Consider the following 24,508-nt stretch of genomic DNA (forward strand, 5'->3'; position numbering starts at 1 on the left):
GCCTTCAGTAACCCATGCTTGTCATAAGAGGCGAATAACGGGATCGGGTGGTCAGGCTCGCTGACTTGGTTGACACATGTCATCGGTTCCCAATTGCGCAGATCGATGCTCATACCCTGCCTCTCCTCGTTCTGATCTTTTGACCAGGTGCTGTGCCATGAATAGAACTGTCCATGATCCTAGGAGTGTTCACAGGAGTGTTCAAATCAAAGCCCACAGGAGTTTTTAAATTTTCACAGGAGTTTTCACAGGGGTTTTCACAGGAGTGTTACCGTGAGAGTTCACAGTTGACTGAACCTCTTTCATTGACCTTTCATCCATTCTCTGCTCTTCCAAATCCAGTTCGACATCTTTAGTCTCAGGGGCAGCCTCTTGAGATTTTCTAAGATGGCGTCTATTTCTCCGAAGAGATCTTCCATCTTCTGTACGTATGTCATACGATCGTACACCCACTTGCTGTTCTTCGACAGCTTTCTTCCATTTCTTTTTGTCATGACTGAATGGCTTCACCCGAACTACATCTCCATCTCTCAGTTCTCAAGTTCAGCTGCACCGCGATTGTAGTAGTAAGCTTGTTTGGACCTCTTGCTGGAAAGTGCGGCAGGGACGTTTTCAATAGTTTTCGGCTGCAGCAATCGACTTGACGTTGGTATCTTCGTTTTCGTTCTGCGCCCAAACAACCTTTGAACTGGCGAGCTGCCTACACCGTCAGTCGGCACATTTCTTAAGTCCAATAGGGCCAGAAAGGGGTCTGACTGTGCATGCTGAGACTTACTCATGAGTCTCTTGACGATCTTCACAGCACTCTCCACTTTCCCATTCCACTGTGGGTACCTGGGTGATGAAGTGATATGATCAAACTCATACTCTGTTGCAAATCTATGGAAAGCTTCAGAATAAAAGGGAGGTCCATTGTCTGACACAATCTGTTTGGGAAGTCCATGCCTCGCCAAATGGGATTTCAACTTTTTTAATGATTTCAGGTGCCCTTTTATCATGCAGTCTGTCAACCTCAAAATAGTCCGAGTAGTAGTCAACAGTGATCAAAAAATCTTTTTGATCAAACTCAAAAAGATCACACCCTAGTTTCTCCCATGGACGACTAGGTATTTCATGACTGGGTCTCGTCTTTGATCCTGTTGCAGCGTATTGCAAGAATCACACTTGCTGATGAAATCTGTGAGGTCAGCGGCCATATTGGGCCAATACACAGACTCTCTGGCTCTTCTGATACAACCTTGTATCCCCAAGTGACTGTAGTGAATTCTTTCCATGATGCCAGGGCGGATACTGACTGGCACAACAACACGTTCACCCTTGAACACTATGCCGTTTTGAACAGATAGCTGATCGCGAAAGGGGGAAAAGACCCTGGCACACCATGGCACATCATCTGACGACGTTGGCCAGCCGTCCTGAATCAGATCCTTCAGTATCATCATTGATTTGTCTTCCACAGTTGCTTTTTGTAACTGGTCAATTCGTTCCTCAGATATTGGCACATACTCAACCATGTTGATGGATTCAACGTCAAGCGCTGTCTGACATCGAACATCAACAGCAAACACATCTCCGTCATCAGTCTCAGTATGTTTCACATGTGGAAGATATGCTCTACTCAGAGTGTCAGCAAAGAACACTTGAGATCCCCTCTTGTACATGACCTCAAAATCGTACTTCTGAACATCCTGCGTTGGAGACGCTTCGGAGCACACAACAGACTTTTGCGCAGTATTGACTCCCAATGGCTTGTGGTCCGATTCCACGACGACCTTCCGTCCATAGACATACTGTTCAAATCGTTCCATGCCAAAGACATTCGCCAACATTTCTTTCTCTATCTGAGCATATTGTTTCTCATTGTTGGTCAAAGATCGAGATGCATATGCTACAGGCTGACCATTTTGGATCAGACAAACACCCAGTCCATTTTGTGATGCATCACACTGAATGCTTGTCTCGGCGTCATTGTCAAAGTACTTCAGTACAGGTGGTTCAGACAGAATATGTTTGATTTTTTCCAAACACTTGCCATGAACTTGCTCATCCCACCTGAAGTTCACATCATTTTTCAACAGATCCCTCAGAGGTGCAGTCACTTCAGACAAGTTGGGTACAAATTTCTGAACAAAGTTCACCATCCCTAAAATGCGCTGAATACCCTGCTTATCCGTTGGTGTGGGCATGTTTGTGATTGCTTCAACTTTCATGTGATCAATCTTTAATCCGTCCGAGGTTACGACATGTCCCAGATAAGGCACCTCGGTCAGTTTCAGTTTCAGTTTGGATCTGTTCAATTTGATATTTCTGTTCCTGCATCGATCAAGGAACTCGGACAACTTCTCATCATGATCAGCTTCAGCCACTTTATAAGTGTCTCCAACACCATAGATCAGAACATCATCATGTACAGCACGTACTCCATCCAAGCCACATATTGCCTCATTCAAAGGGCGCTAAAACTCCTCAGGTGCTGGTGACAACCCGAATGGCATTCGTAGCCAACGGTAACGGCCCCAAGGTGTTTCAAATGTTGTCAAGAAACTGCTTTCCTCCTCCAGTTGGATATGCCAAAATCCATTTTTAGCATCTGCTAAAGTAAAGCACTTAGCGTTTGATAATTCCGGCAGAATGTCGTCAATTGTCTTTATTGGATAATGATTCCTCTTGAGAGCTTGATTCAGTGGTTTAGGATCTATGCAGATCCTTATCTTGTCAGTACCCTGTTTCTTGACCACAACAAGGGCAGAGATCCAGTCAGTAGGAACATTCACAGGGGTGATGATCTTCAGATCAGTCAGTCTTTCAAGTTCAGCCTTGAGTTTCTGTTGTAAGGCAAGTGGAACCTTACGACATGGTAGCTGGACTGGTGTCACAGTCTCATCTACTTCAAAATGCAACAAACCATCAAGTGTACCCTCTCCCTCTAATACATCCTTGTAACGATGGATTATGTCCGTCAGGTCCAATCTTGCTAACTCTCCACTACCTGAGATCTGGAAAATGTTCTCAAAGTTCACAGTGATTAGCTGCATTTGTTGAACAGCTATTGCACCAAGTATTGGTGGTGAGCCTCTGTCCCTCGTTATCAAGAATTCAATGGTGCATTCACCCTCATTGCTGGGATTTTTGACAGTCACTGCACACTTGCCAACAGTTTGAGATTTCACTCCAATGTACATTCGAAGAGTAGTATTGACCAGAGTTTCCAACTTTTCCAGGTGGGGATCCTGAAACACATTAGCGTAGATAGTCTCTGGCAACACATTGACAGTAGATCCACAATCTAACTGAAATTTGACCTCAGTTTCCTTGATGAGGGGGACAGCAAAAATCTTCCGTTAATACTGTTGACTTTCACCATGTAATTGAACACTGTTCACATTTTCAACATCCACTGATAAAATATATTCATTCTCAGTATCATCATCACTCAGTAGTTGAACATTGGCTTGACTCGACTGGCACACAAAAGCAAAATAATTTGGTCGTTTATATTTGTTGCAAATTCTTCCCCATACTGGACATTCCTTCCTGCCGAACACATGACTGCGTCCACAAAATTTGCACTATAGAGACTGATCAATTCTGGTAGTCAATCCAGGTTTAGTTTCCTTTCCTTTCGGTTTTTTGTAACCTCTAGTTTTACTGATAGCTTGCACATCATCAGTGTTTGATAGAGATTTTAGTCTAGCAGCTGCTCTCTCATGGGACCTACAGATGTCAATACAATCTTTAAGTGATAGGTTCGAAGACTGCAGCAGTCTCTTGCGAGTCGAGTTATCACAAATGCCCATCACCATTCGATCCCTGATGAGACTATCTTCAAGCGTTCCATAATTGCATGTTTTAGCTAGAGTCCTAAGGGTTGCTGCATAAGTATCAACAGATTCAAAGTGTTCTTGATTCCGCTTGTTGAACCGTTCCCATGTTTCATTGGTCTCGCCAATGCAGTCAGCTTCTAGTTTGTCCAATATTTTCTCGACTTTCCTCCTATCATTTTCACTGTCGAACTGCAACCCATCCAATATGTCTAGAGTTTCAAAACTAATACAGGTTAACAGTGTAGCTGATCTGCATTCATCAGAATCTGTCTTTGTTCGAGAAGCAAGCTCATAGTTTCCCCACATTCGTTTGAACTTTATGAAATTCCTCGTCAAATCACCCTTCAGATCAAGCTTAGGAGGCAAAGGAATGTTCATAGGTACATGTATCACTTGCCGTGAAGGAATATTTCAACTTTCATCAGCCATGATTGAGTAGTAGTAGCAGTAGTTTCGCTTATCCTTGTATTACTCACGACTAGCAATATAATCCGATTCACAGAAACTCCGTTAGTCACAGATTCAATATTGTCACACAAAACATCGCATGCTCTCCCCTATCGAAATTAGGTGACACTGAACCACGTGCGTCTCGGCTCTTTCAGATATTCAGTCAGTAATGCACAACAATTTGTAACGTTTGTCAGGCGTACTCACTTCTGACACCATGTTAAGTTATATGTCATGTCTGGTGATGTCCTAGGAAGACTCAGAATACATGAAACTGTGGTGGGAGACGAACACTTTACTCCATGTTGGTTTTGGCCTACACAGACGCACGTTGCCCATGGACCAGTCATTGTGTACAGACTCTTAGGGAGTAATCATTATGCAACACTCATGCTGTTGATTACTGGATTGTCTTGTCCAGACTCGATTATTTACAGACCGCCGCCATATAGCTGGAATATTGCAGAGTGCGGCGTAAAACTAAACTCACTCACTCACCCCATACATCAAGAGTACAAACTCAACTACACGGTAAGCATTTGGTTTGGAATCAATATTGAACAGTAATGATGTCAGGATGAACCTCAACCGGGGCAAATCGGGGTTTAAAACACTATCATAAGATACCGACGCAACATCACTGTTGCAGCCATAAACGACTGCCTCACGCACAAACACATTTTCAAGCACATCACATGATGTATGAATACAATGACAGTTCTCATAATGCACACTTTGTCAAGGACATGGACATACTAAATTTTCGGAGGGCAGGTCAGACATAATATTGAATGTATACATTGTTTACGCATGTTATCGTTCATCTGACACACAAATAAAAATTATGTTCGTTCTCAGTGCAACCCTGTTTACCCTAGCATAACCCTTGCTTGCTTGATCATTTTATAGTATCTTCAACATGAAGAGTATGAGAGCACATGTACCTGCTTGTTGCCATCAGTATGTGATGCAAAACACAAGACATAATTCCATTGTCGTTGAGAAGTTCACTACCTACAGGGGATCCCATAAGCTGGAGGAGAAACATCGAAAACATCAAGGTGAGTGTATCATGCCTTAAGTAACAGTAGGTGTATTGGGAGGAGGTGGAGAGTGAGTGGAGGAGGCACTCGGGGTACCCTTCAACACATGAAAGGCTAAGGCAGGATGCAAAGGAATTCTAATGGTTCTGATGTGTTTGCAAGAAGTAAGTCAAGAAGCATGTGAGCCTAAGTGCTATTGTCTGTTCTCACTGTCAGAAGAAATGCACTGTGAACACGGAATTGTTCTAGGCACAGATAATCAAACAAACATCAATGATGGTTTTAATTCTTTCGTTAATACAATATTTGCAATTGTTTCTTTATAGCTCTGGCTATGTGATTTTCAGAGTTACGTGATGCCTTAAAACACAAAGAAGGAATTAAGAGACGCTGTTTCAAGGCTTTATGTGAGCGGGTTGGGATCTCAGTGGAGGTGTTGATGTGGCGAGCATCATGGTGGAGTTGTCAAAGCAAGACGCTCTTCTAGCTGTCGATATTTATCATGTCAAAAAAATAACACGACTCCATGCAATCGAAACACCTGCTTGAGTATACCGCTGCGCGTCTATTCCTACGGAAACGTTATTTACAAACAGTATTCTCTCATTATGTAAAATTTAACTAAGCCAGAAACTAACAAACTGCACATGAAACAACGTTGAAGGTTAACAATCTGGCAACCACACTACATTCATCCCTTCATCCCGTAATGTTTCCAAAAGTTCATTCCCCTTCTGATGCCGCACACTGACCCATTTATGTCACGGGGATGCTTATTTGTGTTTGTTTATAACACGTATCTATTCGCCCCTGTTACAGCGGTTAGTTAGAGGTAACAATTAACCGACTCTTCAAAGCTTCACGTTACTTATTGTTACGTGATGAGTACTATTGCATGAGGCTATTCACCAAAGCTACACATTACTATTAGTGTGCCTGGGTTCGAATCCCGGGTCCATCTTATAACTATAATTCAACTTTATCAGCGCCATACTCGTGATATTTACAACTGGTAAAAGGGCGGTGGGGTAGCCCGGTATTTAAAGCGTTCGTTCGTCACGCCAAAGACTCGGGTTCGATTCCCCACATGGGTGCAATGTGTGAAGCCCATTTCTGGTGTCCCCGTCCATGATATTGCTGGAATAATACTAAAATCAGTGTAAATAACTAAACTCACTCACTAACTTGTAAACATCTAAGACCTGCTTCTCTCACATCGGAATTACTGTTTAGGGAGCCGTTAAACCAGATTCACTGACTTGAATTAAGTGAGTATGAATTTCTGGCTCGTATAAATGACCTCAGTCAATTCTTCTTGATGTTTTTAATTAAGTTCACTGTGATTATTGAATACAGCACCAAACATAGCATGAAGCGAGTTACCATGTCTGATTGTGTGCATCGTATCGTGACCCTTACTGTAGTGATATCAATCATAATGATACTATATGTAGCTATACGTGATAATAAGCTGTCAAACGTATGTGTAATCATGTCATAGGCTCGAGTGTCCTGACAGATTTTTTACCCACCCAGACTTTCCTTGACGCTTCATCAATTTATCCTTAGAGGTATCTTTAACCACCATTTGTTTATGGAAAGTGCAATATATTTGTTTGGTTTTTTTTAATATACAAAGCAAGTCATCACGTTGAAAACTTCTTTACAAATTGCAGAAATTGTCATGTCACAAACGACAGCGACAATATTTTTTCATCTTTTTATGTATGCAACTGCCTAATACGACCAATCTTCACCATTTTTCTCAACACAGTATCGCTTACAATAAGTAAGCAGTATTGGAGAATTGAACGACATAATGAAATTTGAGCTGACAGGCAATGTTTGAATGATCAGAAACAAACACGTATTGGACTGGAAATTGGTCAAAGTCGCACTTTAACGATGCCATTTGTTAAGGACAACTTGAACACAGATGAAGGAAGAAGACAGGCTAAATACTTTGTATCACTCCTGCTGTGGGAGATCTGTCAGATTGGAAATCATAATCTCGAACGTGCTGAACTGCAAGGGTATGTGGCACGTGAAGCACATCTTGTGACTGGGTAATATTACGTATTAATTCAATATTATACTGAGTCATTCACTTGGTCTAATGATGAAATGGGTACAGTTATCAATCCTCTGTAAAAAGACACCAGCATGTTGTAGAAGTGTAGAATTTCCTAGTTCAGTTCAAGCAACGTTATTCTGTAAGACTATGCTTCTATTTAGGCGTGTTCGAGTGATCTTAACTGTGCAAGAGATACATTTTACTGCAGACCCTCAGAGCCGAGTTCTTCCTAACTAACCCACCCGCCGTTACTCGCTCTATATAGTGTTGAGTTAATTTACTCTCACGTGAAAATTGGTCACTGCCGGTTATTTGGTTGTCTGAAGTGTGCATCCTATCGACTGTCTTGGTGGGGAACGTTTTCCTTCACCCTGAGTAATAGCGGTTATATCGCTGCTTTTCAGATAGTATATTTGCTGATTTGATTGCATCGGCCTTTGGTAGACGTTAAGTGTTCAACATAAAACTGGCCTCCTAACTCCTGGTAAAACAAAACGTTTGTGGATGATTTGTTCGAAAGACTGCTTATGGTGTTGTTGCTGGTCGACATATAAAGGATGTTAAAGTTGGGAGTCCTTTGTATAATTTCTTTGTATAATTTATCAGGCAATTGAAGGCGATAATTACAGGTATAAATATGATGTACAATGTTTTGAAAACTATATTTCAGTTCCCTCCTTTTTCATTGTATTTTTAATGTAAATTACCGTAACATTCAGTGCAAATGCAAAAGTACCGAAACTGAAAAATGTCAGAAACAAAGTTAAAGGGTTAACTTAACCCTTTGTTTGTGTGTGTATTCTCAAGATTGCTGTTAAAATCTTAAACTCGTGCCATATGAATATCTTTAAAATAGTAACATCATACTTTGTTAACTCTGGAAAGACTTTCTTTTAAATTTAGTAGTAAAATATGTCACATTTCTGTCGTCAAAAAATAATTTTAGCAAATCACAACGCCCCGGTAATAATCTGGACGGTTTTTATATGAAACATATTCAGTCACCCGTCACACAAACAATTTGCGGATGCATTTAAAGGCATTTGGAGTGCAAAAGCTCGATTTAGTAATCTGGTTATAGATACGTTTTGAAGTCATGTAATGTACAATTTTACGGAAAGTAAATTATTTGGATATTCACAGTACACTATAATAAGATATGTTTCAGATACAATGCTTAAAAAGTCGATTTGAATTATATGTTAAATATATTCTTGGCTAAATCAAATAACCTACTGAATAAGTAGATGAAAGAAAGAGAAAAGGTATTTGTGTGTCTATAGTTATCACATAAGTCATGATTTGTATTTTTCGTCCATGATTTATTCACACGTGAAACGCGAAACCGAGATTGTGCAATAGTTCTCATTGGTTAAAAGGTGGTTTAATGAAATTACAGACACGGTACTCTTCCAAACCCAACACTGCGTGGGAGTCACTCACTCACTATAAGTGTCATCTGTTAAACATTGCAAATTGTTGTTTTTATAAAATGACACTACATTTAAGACTCAAGTTCATTAATATCTGACCAAATTTTGAAAATTGATCAGTATTCTTAAAACCAGGCAGTTTTTATACTATGACGTCATACCATGTTTGGTGATGGTATTCTATTCCTGAGTGACATAACATTTGCTTCCACAGCTTAGATTATAGGTCTAAATAGAAGGCTTGGTATTACAATATTTTGTATGCGTTTTTTCTACTAAAAGGTATAAAGAACGGTTTGATGGGTTCTTCCTGGTAGCGGCACTAACATCCATTGCCTCATCCACTATTCTCTCCCTCCATCACTGTCGGTATCTCTCAAGTATCAAGAAACCGGAAATGTCATTACTCCCAAGCTGCCATCATTCACTGAATGTGAAATGACATTCTCTGCCACTAAACCACACGACTGCTTGAGTGTGTCTGTGTGTTAAACATGGATCCAGCAGGCCAATTACCTACTCCCACGGTTTCACTTATTCATTCAAGGAACAGATGTGATGTGACTCGTGGGATGAAACAGGTTCACATATTACTTAACTGCCATGGTGGATTTGGAATTTTGCAATTTCTTATGATTGCAATTTCTTATGATGGAAGTTTGCAATTTCCTTGTTTTGTTCTGTGTTATGTGTTTTACGATGTAATCAAAATTTCCTTCGGGATAATAAAGTATTATCTTATTTTATCTTATCTTATCTCTTATCGATTAGGGGCATGACCATTGTCACAAAGACGAAACGTATTTAATTTCCCTATTGTAATGAAGTATATACGTATATATTGTAATGAAGATCTAATACATGATAATTATATTTGTATAGACTCGTATACAACACATTGCATAATTATCGTCACTGTGGTAAAATATCTTAACAATTTATACATTACAGTTACATATATCTTAAACATCCAAAGGTTTTGTCTATGACATAACTCACAGTAAAAGATAAGCGCTGCATATAAAATGAGAAGTGATGTTACATAGGTTTTGCCGTTAAGAAAATAAATTACCCTACAAAAAGTGCTTTCTGGTTACAGGCCGTATGAACTACATGCTTCAACCTTCTTTCTTCAAACACAAGGGAAGTGCCAGTGAACCTATGTTGCTAAAGGCTACATACATTAAATGAAAGCGAAATTATAGGGAAAGGAACCTAGCCATTCTGTGAATTGCCACATAAGTAAACACATTCTTACGTGACTTGATGATGGAAATTGTCTCTCTTAGTATCTGATTGAACGGTAACGTTGATTGTAGGAGTCAGTGGAACCATACTAAAATTATAATGTATATGTGAGTATCTCACCAGGCGTCAGTATAATTTACATTTCCTGATCGCAAGTGTTGTTTTGGCTGCCCAAGCGGCACATGCTTTTCACTTTTTCGCATTGTCTACTACGTGCCGTTGACATGCATCACTTTCTACATAGAGCACTGTTGTGTTTGGGCGATAGGTTTTGCTTTGATTTAGTTTGAAACTAAGGTTAGAATATTGATCTTCAGTAACCCATGCTTGTCGTAAGAGGCGGCTAACGGGATCGGATGGTCAGACTCGCTGACTTTGCTGACACATGTCATCGGTTCCCAATTGCGTAGATCGATGCTCATGCTGTTGATCACTGGATTGTCTGGTCCAGACTCCATTATTTACAGACGGTCGCCATATACCTTGAATATTGTTGAGTGCGGCATAAAACTAAACTCACTCACTAGTCTGAAACTGTATTCAACAATATTTGCTATGTTTGGTAAAGTTTCTTTTGACCTTCAGTATATATCTGACAATTGACAGCGTCAGTTCAGAATTGCTTAAAGCAGCGTCAGCTGTAACAGCCTGTCAATGAACATCCGTAACTAACGGATCATAACGAACATTACGTTCATCCGTATATTAGTGGGATTTTCTTGAAAACTGTCTCCGATTCCTATGAGCTTTGTTCAATACCTTGGTGTTCAAGTCGTGTAGACAGTGGCCATATGCTATCGGAAATCGGATTACAAGATTTCACTTTTTGACATAAGCTTTTGTCAGCAAAAACCGAAAGAAGATTAGGAATCTGTTTTGCTGGAAATGTGGCATCTATCTATTGTAATCTCTTTCCCCACCTAGTCTGAAATCACATTAAAGTTTAATAAGTTTTAATGAATACAACAAAAAACGCTGATACCAGTACTAATCCCGAGCCAAACCTTTCCGTCAGGATATAAGAAGAAAACTGTCAACAAGGATGTGTATTTTGTTTCAAATGACTGGATCTTGGGTAAATGGAACTAGATGATGACTGTATCATTCCAGGAGAGTGAAGTCAGATTCTTTTAACAATGATAGCTATTGCCAAGAACGGATGTAGCTTCTAATGGATACGTCTCGTTTCACCGTTGACCATGACAGATGCTAGAAGGTTCTCTATGATCTGGGAGGAGCAAGTATAAGGCAGAGGTGAACAAATGAACCTTGAAAATACATACATGTATTTGAAGAAACTCAAAACATATACCAAATACAAAGAATTAGAGTACTGATGATTTATTTATCAGTGTGTCTGTTTTTTAATGCCTCATTCAGGTCTTTAAATTATCAAGTCTTGACCACACAATCTGGTGATTGAAATCATGAGCATCGACCTAAGTATACATAACTGGGCTTCAATACCCTCAAACAAGACAGCGAACCTGACCTCCCGATCACGAGAGACGCCAATTACGTCAAGCATTGATTGTTGAGAACCAATTCCGAATTTTCACTGGTGGAAACTGATGAAATGGCAGTGAAAATCATAATGATGATATGGGAGGTAGGGTTCTGGTTTGCCCACCATGATGGGCGATGCATGGTAACACCTTGATGACGTACACTTGAATGGTTTGCGTCCGGTGGCTGTTGGTATCGGTTGTCCTCCTGGCTGAAGACCTACATGAACTGGGCCATTGTCTGGTCTCTGGTGCATATCCTCCATTCCACAGCATCCGTCAGATTCCCTATTGTTAATTTGTCAAGGTTGGCCTTTTTTCTGAGATAATTTGTGACAATCTTGGCACAATTTGGTCTCGCATTGTCATACGTAAGTTCAAAATTCCAAGCTTGCCAGTTTCCACGACAGAACGCAAACATTTCGGTGTTCCTTGCCGTGATATTGCTGGAATATTCCAGCGTAAATCCTTTCTCATTATAAACGAACAACTATGTGGAGGAGTTTGTTAATTTAATAACCATACCAATATTCCACCTTTCTGGACTGGTGGATTATATCTGTTGGCATTTAGAGAATAATCCTGTCGTTCATGAATTGATTTGAAATTTGATCAGTGTCGACATTTCAATTTTCCCGGAAAATTAAGCGCTTGACGTTACGTACCATGTCAAGAGTCAGTAATGCATAGACCTTGACAGTCAGTTTCAAATAATCACTCTGTATATATGATATAAGTAACGGTATAAAGTCATTTCAATAATTAGCAAAGCGAGATAGAGGCTGTACGTACTACAGATGGCATTGCTGAGTTTTGGTAAACGCCACATTCAGCTGTATTTCAGTTGGATGACGGTAGTGGGTATATAATTGAATCCTGACCAGGCAATCCAGTGATTGTCAGCGTCTGACCACCAGGGCACCGTTTCACAAAGCTCTCGTAAGTCTAAGATCTCGTAACTTTCCTCGTAGCGTTCCTACCTCCTATACTGTAACATTGACTTACGATAGTCGTAGCGCTACGAGAGCTTTGTGAAACAGGGCCCAGTTCCCGTTAGTGGCCTCTTACGACAAGCATGGGTTGCTAAAGGGTGATTTTACAGGATTAACATCATCATTGCACGGGAGACAGCTGTTGCTGCATTTAAATACAAGATCCACTTATTCTGATGGTTTCTGCTGCGTACAATTTATGACCCAATGATGTAACTATATGTCTGAGACGAGATTCCGAAACCCATTTCACAGCAAGTCATCACGTTGAAATCTTCTTTACAAATTGCAGAAATTGTCATGTCACAAACGACAGCGACAATATTTTGTTCATCTTTTTATGTATGCAACTGCCTAATACGACCAATCTTCATCATTTTTTTCAACACAGTATCGCTTAAAATAAGTAAGCAGTATTGGAGAATTGAACGACCTAATGAAATTTGAGCTGACAGGCAATTTGTGGTGTTTGAATGATCAGAAACAAACACGTATTGGACTGGAAATTGGTCAAAGTCGTACTTTAACGATGCCGTTTGTTAAGGACAGCTTGAACACAGATGAAGGAAGAAGACAGGCTAAATACTTTGTATCACTCCTGCTGTGGGAGATAAATTTCATTACATGTTTAGGGACTTACATGTTCACAGATCTGTCAGATTGGAAATCATAATCTCGAACGTGGTGATCGTGAACTGCAAGGGTATGTGGCACGTGAAGCACATCTTGTGACTGGGTAATATTACGTATTAATTCAATCTTATACTGAGTCATTCACTTAGTCAAATGATGAAATGGGTACAATTATCAATCCTCTGAAAAAAAGCACCAGCATATTTCCTAGTTCAGTTCAAGCAACGTTATTCTGTAAGACTATGTTTCTATTTAGGCGTGTTCGAGTGATCTTAACTGTGCAAGAGATATATTTTACGGCAGACCCTCAGAGCCGAGTTCTTCCCAACTAACCCACCCGCCGTTACTCGCTCTATATAGAGTTAAGTTAATTTACTCCCACGTGAAAATTGGTCACTGCCGGTTATTTGGCTGTCTGAAGAGTGCATCCTATCGACTGTCTTGGTAGGGAACGTTTTCCTTCACCCTGAGTAATAGCGGTTATATCGCTGCTTAGCTAATCAGATAGTATATTTGCTGATTTGATTGCATCGGCCTTTGGTAGACGTTAAGTCTTCTGCATAAAACTGGTCTCCTAACTCCTGGTAAAATAAAACGTTTGTGGATGATTTGTTCGAAAGACTGCTTATGGTGTTGTTGCTGGTCGACATATACACTAAAGGACATTAAAGTTGGGAGTCCTTTGTACCATTTCTTTGTATAATTTATCAGGCAATTGAAGGCGATAATTACAGGTATAAATATGATGTACATGCAAAAAATTTAAAATCTAAATTTATCAAACCTGTGTAGACACATAAGGATTTATACTCAGAGATTAGTGACATGTACCCAACATGCATGCACGTGCCACGTTCCGTGACGTCAGTGGGTTCGTCCTTGAGACGTGCAATACGTTGTTGCACGTGCATTCCGGGAAAGAGAAACAGAGCAAATGAATGCCACACAATACTGTCACTTCGGAAAGCTCAACCCTTGCCCTTGCAATCGTTCAAAACATTAAACGGCTATTGAAACGCATAACATGCCAAGGCCACCTCTGCACAACGTCATGAGGCCATTGGGATGGTCCGTGGGGGAATTTCTCAACGACAAGTGGCTGCACATTTCCACTGCCACCGGAACACCATTTCTGCACTGGTGAGACGCTACCAGAACACAAATGACGTCATCGATCGGCCACGTTCTGGACGTCCACGTGTAACAACGCCAAGACAGGACAGATGGATAAGGGTGACCCATCTTCGCCACAGGTTTCAGTCTGCAGTGATGACTGCCCGAACCATCCCAGGACTTCGCCGTATCCACTCCAACACAGTTCGACAACGTTTACGTCATCACGGGATCAGACCACGACGTCCCGCCATACGGCCTATCCTGACACAACGTCATCGACAAGCCTGCCAAATGTGGTGCCGAAATCACGTCCGCAGACCCTTGTTTTGGTGGAGAAATGTTGTTTTTACAGATGAGTCCAGGTGTAACATTTCCCATAGTGATGGACGTCAACGTGCCTATAGACGCGTGGGAGAACGTTATGCACAGGCCTGTGTCTTGGAGAGGAATCGCTTTGGTGGTGGTTCCGTGATGATTTGGGGTGGAATAACAGCACGCCAAAGATATCCTTTGGTGATTGTTCAGGGCAACTTAACTGGTGTGGGCTACAGGGATCAGATTCTTCCACCTGTGGCAATTCCTTTTCTGCAACGTCATGGCCCTGGGTTAACCTTCCAACAGGACAATGCCCGCCCTCATACGGCAAGGATTGCTATGGATTTCTTGCAACACCACAACGTTGACTTACTGCCTTGGCATGCAAATTCACCGGATCTCTCCCCGATAGAGCATGTTTGGGACGAGATGGATCGACGTCTACGCCGCCAGATAACGTCCTTGACCTTGCAACAGAACTTGCGAGAATCTGGCGTGACATCCCACAAGCCTTCCTTGCACGTTTGATAGGCTCTATGCGTCGTCGATGCACTGCTGTTCTCAATGCCGATGGTGGACATACCCGTTATTGAGCTTGTGACATGGTCATTTGACCCCTGTCCCGCTTGTGGACTCGTGACGTCATTGTGATTGACTTGTCAATTGAAATTTTCCCGACTTGTTATGGTCTCATGATCCCTCCATTCAAGTTTATATGTACCTTTGACATTTTTCTCGTACTTATTAACCGGGATAATATTTTGACAATGCACAGTTTCTTTATGTGGCTAGTATATAATGGTTTCAAAACTATATTTCAGTTCCCTGTATTTTTAATGTAAATTACCGTAACATTCAGTGCAAATGCAAAAGTACCGAAACTGAAAAATGTCAGAAACAAAGTTAAAGGGTTAACTTAACCCTTTGTCTGTGTGTGTATTCTCAAGATTGCTGTTAAAATCTTAAACTCGTGCCATATGAATATCTTTAAAATAGTAACATCATACTTTGTTAACTCTGGAAAGACTATTCTTTTTTAAATTTAGTAGTAAAAATATGTCACATTTCTGTCGTCAAAAGACGTTATAAATTTAGCAAATTCACAACGCCCCCAAAATAATAATCTGGACGGTTTTTATATGAAACATATTCAGTCACCCGTCACACAAACAATTTGCGGATGCATTTAAAGGCATTTGGGGTGCAAAAGCTCGATTTAGTAATCTGGTTATAGATACGTTTTGAAGTCATGTAATGTACAATTTTACGGAAAGTAAATTATTTGGATATTCACAGTACACTATAATAAGATATGTTTCAGATACAATGCTTAAAAAGTCGATTTGAATTATATGTTAAATATATTCTTGGCTAAATCAAATAACCTACTGAATAAGTAGATGAAAGAAAGAGAAAAGGTATTTGTGTGTCTATAGTTATCACATAAGTCATGATTTGTATTTTTTCGTCCATGATTTATTCACGTGAAACGCAGAAACCGAGATTGTGCAATAGTTCTCATTGGTTGAAAGGTGGTTTAATGAAATTACAGACACGGTAATCCTCCAAACCCAACACTGCGTGGGAGTCATTCCTTCTAAGTGTCATCTGTTAGACATTGCAAATTGTTGTTTTTATAAAATGACACTACATTTAAGACTCAAGTTCATTAATATCTGATCACATTTGAAAATTGATCAGTATTCTTATAACCAGGCAGTTTTATACTATGACGTCATACCATGTTTGGTGATGGTATTCTATTCCTGAGTGACATAACATTTGCATCCACAGCTTAGATTATAGGTCTAAATAGAAGGCTTGGTATTACAATATTTTGTATGCGTTTTTTCTACTAAAAGGTATAAAGAACGGTTTGATGGGTTCTTCCTGCTAGCGGCACTAGCATCCACTATTCTCTCCCTCAAGAGGCGGTGGGGTAGCCTAGTGGTTAAAGCGTTGGCTCGTCATCCGACTTCGATTCTCAATCCCATTTCTGGTGTCCCCGCCGTGATGTTGCTGGAATATTGCTAAAAGCGGCGTAAACTCACTCAGTCAGTAGGTCTCTCCCTCAATCACTTTCGGTATCTCTCAAGTATCAAGAAACCGGAAATGTCATTACTCCCAAGCTGCCATCATTCACTGAATGTGAAATGAAGTTCTCTGCCACTAAACCACACGACTGCTTGAGTGTGTCTGTGTGTTAAACATGGATCCAGCAGGCCGATTACCTACTCCCACGGTTTCACTTATTCATTCAAGGAACAGATGTGATGTGACTCGTGGGATGAAACAGGTTCACATATTACTTAACTGCCATGGTGGATTTGGAATTTTGCAATTTCTTATGATTGCAATTTCTTATGATGGAATTTTGCAATTTCCTTGTTTTGTTCTGTCTTATGTGTTTTACGATGTAACCAAAATTTCCTTCGGGGCAATAAAGTATTATCTTATTTTATCTTATCTTATCTCTTATCGATTAGGGGCATGACCATTGTCACAAAGACGAAACGTATTTCATTTCCCTATTGTAATGAAGTATATACGTATGTATTGTAATGAAGATTTAAAACATGATAATTATATTTGTATAGAATCGTATACAACACTGCATAATTATCGTCACTGTGGTAAAATATCTTAACCATTTATACATTACAGTTACATGTATCTTAAACATCCAAAGGTTTTGTCTATGACATAACTCACAGTAAAAGATAAGCGCTGCATATAAAATGAGCAGTGATGTTACATAGGTTTTGCCGTTAAGAAAATAAATTACCCTACAAAAAATGCTTTCTGGTTACAGGCCGTATGAACTACATGTTTCAACCTTCATTTTCAAAACACAAGGGAAGTGGCCGCCAACTTATGCTGCTAAAGGCTACATACATTAAATGAGATCAGAATGATAGGGAAAGGAACCTAGCGATTCTGTGAATTGCCACATAAGTAAACACATTCATTAAGTGACTTGATGATGGAAATTGTCTCTCTTAGTACCTGATTGAACAGTAACGTTGATTGTAGGAGTCAGTGGAACCATACCAAAATTATATGTATATGTGAGTATCTCACCAGGCGTCAGTATAATTTACATTTCCTGATCGCAAGTGTTGTTTTGGCTGCCCAAGCGGCACATGCTTTTCACTTTTTCGCATTGTGCCGTTGACATGCATCACTTTCTACATAGAGCATCGTTGTGTTTGGGCGATAGGTTTTGCTTTGATTTAGTTTGAAACAACCCGTGAAGATCCGGGTTAGAATATTGATCTTAAGTAACCCATGCTTGTCGTAAGAGGCGGCTAACGGGATCGGATGGTCAGCCTCGCTGACTTGGTGTTCATGCTGTTGATCACTTGATTGTCTGGTCCAGACTCCATTATTTACAGACCGTCGCCATATAGCTGGAATATTGCTGAGTGCGGCGTAAAACTAAACACACACTCACTCACTAGTCTGAAACTGTATTCAGCAATATTTGCTATGTTTGGTCAAGTTTCTTTTGACCTTCAGTATATATCTGACAATTGACAGCATCAGTTCTTAATTGCTTAAAGCAGCGTAACCTGTAACAGCCTGTCAATGAACATCCGTAACTAACGGATCATAACGAACATTACGTTCATCCGTATATTAGTGGGATTTTCTTGAAAACTGTCTCCGATTCCTATAAGCTTTGTTCAATACCTTGGTGTTCAAGTCGTGTAGACAGTGACCATATGCTATCGGAAATCGGATTACAAGATTTCACTTTTTGACATAAGCTTTTGTCAGCAAAAACCGAAAGAAGATTAGGAATCTGTTTTGCTGGAAATGTGGCATCTATCTATTGTAATCTCTTTCCCCAACTAGTCTGAAATCACATTAAAGTTTAATAAGTTTTAATGAATACAACAAAAAGCGCTGATACCAGTACTAATCCCGAGCCAAACCTTTCCGTCAGGATATTAGAAGAAAACTGTCAACAAGGATGTGTATTTTGTTTCAAATGACTGGATCTTGGGTAAATGGAATTAGATGATGACTGTATCATTCAAGGAGAGTGAAGTCAGATTCTTTTAACAATGATAGCTATTGCCAAGAACGGATGTAGCTTCTAAATGGATACGTCTCGTTTCACCGTTGACCATGACAGATGCTAGAAGGTTCTCAATGATCTGGGAGAAGCAAAGTATAAGGCAGAGGTGAACAAATGAACCTTGAAAATACATATTTGAAGAAACTCAAAACATATACCAAATACAAAGAATTAGAGTACTGATGATTTATTTATCAGTGTGTCTGTTATTTAATGCCCCATTCAGCAAATTTCCAGGTCTGTAAATTATCAAGTCTTGACCACACAATCTGGTGATTGAAATCATGAGCATCGACCTAAGTATACATAACTGGAGTTGTATACGATCGAACCTGACCTCCCGATCACGAGAGACGCCAATTACGTCAAGCATTGATTGTTGAGAACCAATTCCGAATTTTCACTGGTGGAAACTGATGAAATGGCAGTGAATATCATAATGATGATATGGGAGGTAGGGTTCTGATTTGCCCACCATGATGGGCGATGCATGGTAACACCTTGATGACATACACTTGAATTGTTTGCGTCCGGTGGCTGTTGGTATTGGTTGTCCTGGCTGAAGACCTACATGAACTGGGCCATTGTCTGGTCTCTGGTGCATATCCTCCATTCCACAGCATCCGACAGATTCCCTATTGTTAATTTGTCAAGGTTGGCCTTTTTTCTGAGATAATTTGTGACGATCTTGGCACAATTTGGTCTCGCATTGTCATACGTAGGTTCAACAACATTTGCCAGTTTCCACGACAGAACGCAAACATTTTGGTGTTCCTTGCCGTGATATTGCTGGAATATTCCAGCGTAAATCCTTTCTCATTATAAACGAACAACTATGTGGAGGAGTTTGTTAATTTAAAAACGGTACCAATATTCCACCATTCTGGACTGGTGGATTATATCTTAAGCGCTTGACCTTACGTGCGGTGTCAAGAGTCAGTAATGCTTAGACCTTGACAGTCAGTTTCAAATAATCACTCTGTATATATGATATAAGTAACGCTATAAAGTCCTTCATATAATTAGCAAAGCAAGATAGAGGATGTACGTACTATAGATGGCATTGCTGAGTTTTGCTAAACGCCACATTCAGCTGTATTTTAGTTGGATGACGGTAGTGGGTATATAATTGAATCCTGACCAGACAATCCAGTGATTGTCAGCGTCTGACCACCAGGGCACCGCTTCACAAAGCTCTCGTAAGTCTAAGATCTCGTAACTTTCCTCGTAGCATTCCTACCTCCTATATTGTAACATTGACTTACGATAGTCGTAGCGCTACGAGAGCTTTGTGAAACGGGGCCCAGTTCCCGTTAGTGGCCTCTTACGAGCAACCAAGTATGGGTCGTTAAAGCGTGATTTTACAGGATTAACATCATCATTGCACGGGAGAAAACTGTTGCTGCATTTAAATACAAGATCCACTTATCTGATGGTTTCTGCTGCGTACAATTTATGACCCAATGATGTAACTATATGTCTGAGACGAGATTCCGAAAGCCATTTCACGAGTATTTCTCGTTGGCATAGAGAACAGATCCTGTTTATTGCCACCAGTCCCCGACTACGATGTTAACTGACAGAGCTGGAGGGCTGTAGGAAACAAGTTCAGTTCGTAGTTGCGTAATTACTGATTCCTCGTCTAAATACCATATGCTATTCTGAGAACGTACATTCAGCCAATATATGTAAGGAGCATTTGAATAAAGAGGTATGTCATCAATTTATTGTTTTCCCCACAGTATGGTATACTGTGAGCATTAGAACTGGCACGCCGAACATTATATCAAGCCAGGGGCCAGAAGAGACTTGACTGAGTGGGCGTGAAGTCTACGACGTTATCAGGTTGTCACAAGGGTCGTGGCTGGCTTATTAGGGCAATTCACTCATCGACTAACCCCCGTGAGGATTCAGGGTTGCTACCAACTGATGCTGGTCGAACGAAGACGCTGAATGGATACGGTGGTCAGTCTTGATGATTCCATGTCATCGTGTAAACTTTACTATTATTGACGTAATTTGGTCCGTTTAAAATAAAGTTTGTTAATTTCTTATTTAACGCCACATTTAGAAATATCCCAACTATGAAACAGGTTCAATTATTAGTTGTGTAATTACTTATTCCTCGTCTAAATGCCAATATATGTCAGGAACATTTGAGGTCTGTCATCAATTTAAAGTTTTCCCCAAAGTATGATACACTATGAACATTAGAACTGGCCGAACATTATATCAAGCCAGAGGCCAAAGGAGACTTGACTGAGTGGGCGTGGAGTCTACGATGTTATCAGGTTGTCACAAGGGTCGTGGCTGGCTTATTAGGGCACAGGAGGTTTTAATTATTCGCTATTTTATTAAACATAGTAAACTGGTTTAATAAAGATGCTGTCACAGCAAAGGGTTTATGTTTTTAGGTATGTTGTGTCCTAAAACATGCAGTAAAACTATTATTAAAACACAGTATGTCATGGTACAAGCTCCCGGGCTGGACATCAGTCACTGTTCCCGGAGTCAGCAATGGTCATAAACTGGACACAATTTTCGACTATGAAAGGGCAAAATTTTCAAGGCATCGTGAACTCCATTGACATGAGCCGATCGCAACTCTCAAGAAGTGGTGTGGGTGGTGTAGTCCATTTTGCTTACGGCTTCGTTATTTTGTTACGAAACTTAATGTGCGGAGATCTTTGTAAATATTGGCATGAATATTCCAAGACATGCGCAGATGTCTGACAATGCTTTTCCTTCCTTATGCTCGCACCTTTTGGACTTCTTACATGATCAGTAGACTAATATTGCTGCAATAAGTGAATAGGTCCAACCTCAAATGAAAATACGGGTATGAGCTTGTCTTCGCGCCAATAATATATTTTGTCATATGTTTTTATTAACCTGTATCCTGATGTAAATTGAATTAACAATACTGTAAACATTCCTATTAAAGATGTAAAAGTCATAATCTGGCCCCTTTAAATACAGGAAGCACGGGGTGTTCCATTTAGGTCAACTAGAAATGTCAATGTGTATGGAATTATGGAAAACCTGGCGATAATGATGTAAAATTATCAGACACATATATTTGGCTGATAACAAGCCTTTACCCCTTTCAAACATTGTCCTTTACCTCCAGCATTACCTATGGCCATGGTGAATTAAATAGACCATTTTCCAACTTTACCTATTGAACTCAACCCAAACAAGTACTAGAATATGTACTTCCTGTGAACGTGTTATGCAACAAATATACCACACCTTCTAAAAGGACATAAGCATGCTGAATTTTCGGAGGGCAGGACAGACAAAATATGTTGAAGGTACAATGTATATGCTGTTTACGCAAGTTATCATTCTTCTGAGTTCATTCTCAGTGTAACCCTGTTTACGAACGTGACATAATATTCGCTCTTTTGTGTTTTATAGTTCAATTCAAATTCAAACTTTTATTCCGTATAAAGCCATAGGCCCAAGTACAAAAACTCACAAAATAATAATGCAAGTGACAAAATGGTTAGATACACCTTTTAAGAACTTCTTAACCTTAAAGCTTCTTTTACAAATTTTGCTAAGTTAATTAGGATATTCACTTTGCCACAACTTAATAACATGTTAAATTTATAAATAGAGGGATGTTTCCAGACATTTTCAGGAATATACCTTTGTCTTAAAATGAAATAAACTTTACATATTAACAGAAAATGGTATTCATCTTCTATACATCCATTCATACATAAATTACAAAATCGTTCATCACTAACAATACCACAACGTCTACCAACGTTTATCATTAAAGGCAATTCCCCAGATCTTAGCAAAAATAAAAGCCTTCTATATTCGCGATCATTTAGAGTGGATTAATAATACTCAACTGTTTTATAGTGTCTTGTACTTGAAGAGTATGAGAGCAGACGTGCCTCTATTTATAGCCATCAGTATATGATACAAACACAAGACATAATTCCATTGGCGTTATGATGTTCAGTACCTACAGGGGATCCCATAAACTTCGAAAACATCAAGGAGAGTGTATCATGCCTTAAGTAACAGTAGGTGTGTGTGGTCGGAGGTGGGCGATGGGGGTCTTCTTTCACCACATAAAAGGCTCAGAAAGATGTCCAGTGGTACTTGGTGTGTTTGCAAGAAGAAAGTCACCAAGCAGCACTTGATGAGACTCAGTGTACGTCTGTTCTCACTGTCAGAAGAAATGCATCAGAAACACGGAACGGTTCTAAGCACAGATACTCAGAAACTCAATGGTGGTTTTAATGCTTTTGTTTTAATACAATAATTGCAATAGTTTCATCTTCGTACTGGCCATGGGCCAAGTTTAGATGGCGCCTATAAAGTACGAGGAAAAAATTAAGAAAAAACGCTATTTGTGATGCGTTATGTAAGAGGGATGGGATTGGAGGTGGTGGAGGTAGGAATGGTGTTGGTGTGAGTGTTGATGTGGGGGCTTTAAACAACATGCAAACAATAACACGACTTCATGCAATCGAAACAAGCTTGAGTATACCGTTACGAGCATCTGGCTACGGAAACATTATTCATAAATCCAACAGGATTCTCTCATTATGCATAATTTAACTAAGCCAGACAGCTACAAACTGCACCTGAAACGTACACAGCTATGCGTGGCAAGGTTAACTATCTGGCAACCACACTACATTCATCCCTTCATCCCGTAATGTTTCCCAAAGTTCATTCCCCTTCTGAAGCTGCACACTGACCCATTTATGTCACGGGGATGCTTATTTGGGTTTGTTTATAACACGTATCTGTTCGCCCCTGTAACAGCGGTTAGTTAAGAGGTAACAATTAACCGACTCTTCAAAGTTTCACGTTACTTCGTATCACGTAATAAGTACCATTTCCTTTTTGTATCGATACCAAGACTACACATTACTATTCGTGTCCCTGGGTTCGAATCCCGCGTCCTTCTTATGATAATTCTACTTTGCCATCGTCATTCTCACAGCATCTAAGCACCGTATCTTTCACCGTAACTAAATTACTGTTCAAAGAGCCGTTAAACTAGATTCAGTGACTAAGAATAAGTTTGACTTGTAAAAGTGTATGACAATTCGGTAAGAGTTCCGCCCGTAACCCCCGCTTGAAATGTATTCTATTTATTAGGATTATTCAGAGGGTTTAGGGTTAGGTTTGGGGTTAGATTTTAGGGTTAGGTTTACATAGGCGTATATTCTTAGGCATATAATGATTAAAATAAATATGGGGGTTACGGGCGGAAACCTTTCCGAAAATTCATCGAATTTCTGGTTCTTATAAAAGACATCAGGCCATTGTGATTTATTATTAACCCAATTCTTTAATGTTTTTATTCTTTTTCGCTCCTAGGATTGAATACAACACCAAACATGTTCACCGCATAAAGACACTTCCTGTATTGATATGAATCATATTGATACTTTATGTAGCTATACGTGTAGTTATGCATGATAATGAGCTGTCAAACGTCCCTATGTGTAGTCATGTTATGGGTTTGAGTGTCCTGAAGAGGATCTTTACCCACCCACACTTTCCTTGACGCTTCATCAGTATACCGAGTTAGACATGGCACACCATTTTTTTAAGAAAACGCATGGTATTTGTTTTTTAATATAAGGAAGCAAGTCATCACGTGAACAGCTGTCAGAAATTACCATGTCAAATCGACAGCGACAATGTGGTTTTTTTTCATATTTCTTTATGCATGCTACTGCCTAAAATACATCATCTTCACCACGTTGATGTCAAAGCCATTTTTCTTAACACACAATCTTTTGAAAGCAAT

General features: G+C 39.9%; 1 protein-coding gene across 1 annotated transcript; it reads right to left on the reverse strand.

Moving 5' to 3' along the window:
* Positions 1–2,456: 2,456 nt before the first annotated feature.
* On the reverse strand, positions 2,457–4,130 carry LOC124277811 (uncharacterized protein K02A2.6-like). Its single transcript, XM_046713525.1, has 2 exons — positions 3,801–4,130; positions 2,457–3,230 (listed from the first exon to the last, which is right to left on the reverse strand). The coding sequence occupies exons 1-2, from the start codon at positions 4,128–4,130 to the stop codon at positions 2,457–2,459; spliced, it is 1,104 nt and encodes a 367-aa protein (XP_046569481.1).
* Positions 4,131–24,508: the final 20,378 nt, after the last annotated feature.

This window comes from Haliotis rubra, unplaced genomic scaffold (genome assembly GCF_003918875.1).
Source record: "Haliotis rubra isolate DU_JTF1 unplaced genomic scaffold, ASM391887v1 Scf228, whole genome shotgun sequence".
Lineage (NCBI taxonomy): Eukaryota > Metazoa > Mollusca > Gastropoda > Lepetellida > Haliotidae > Haliotis > Haliotis rubra.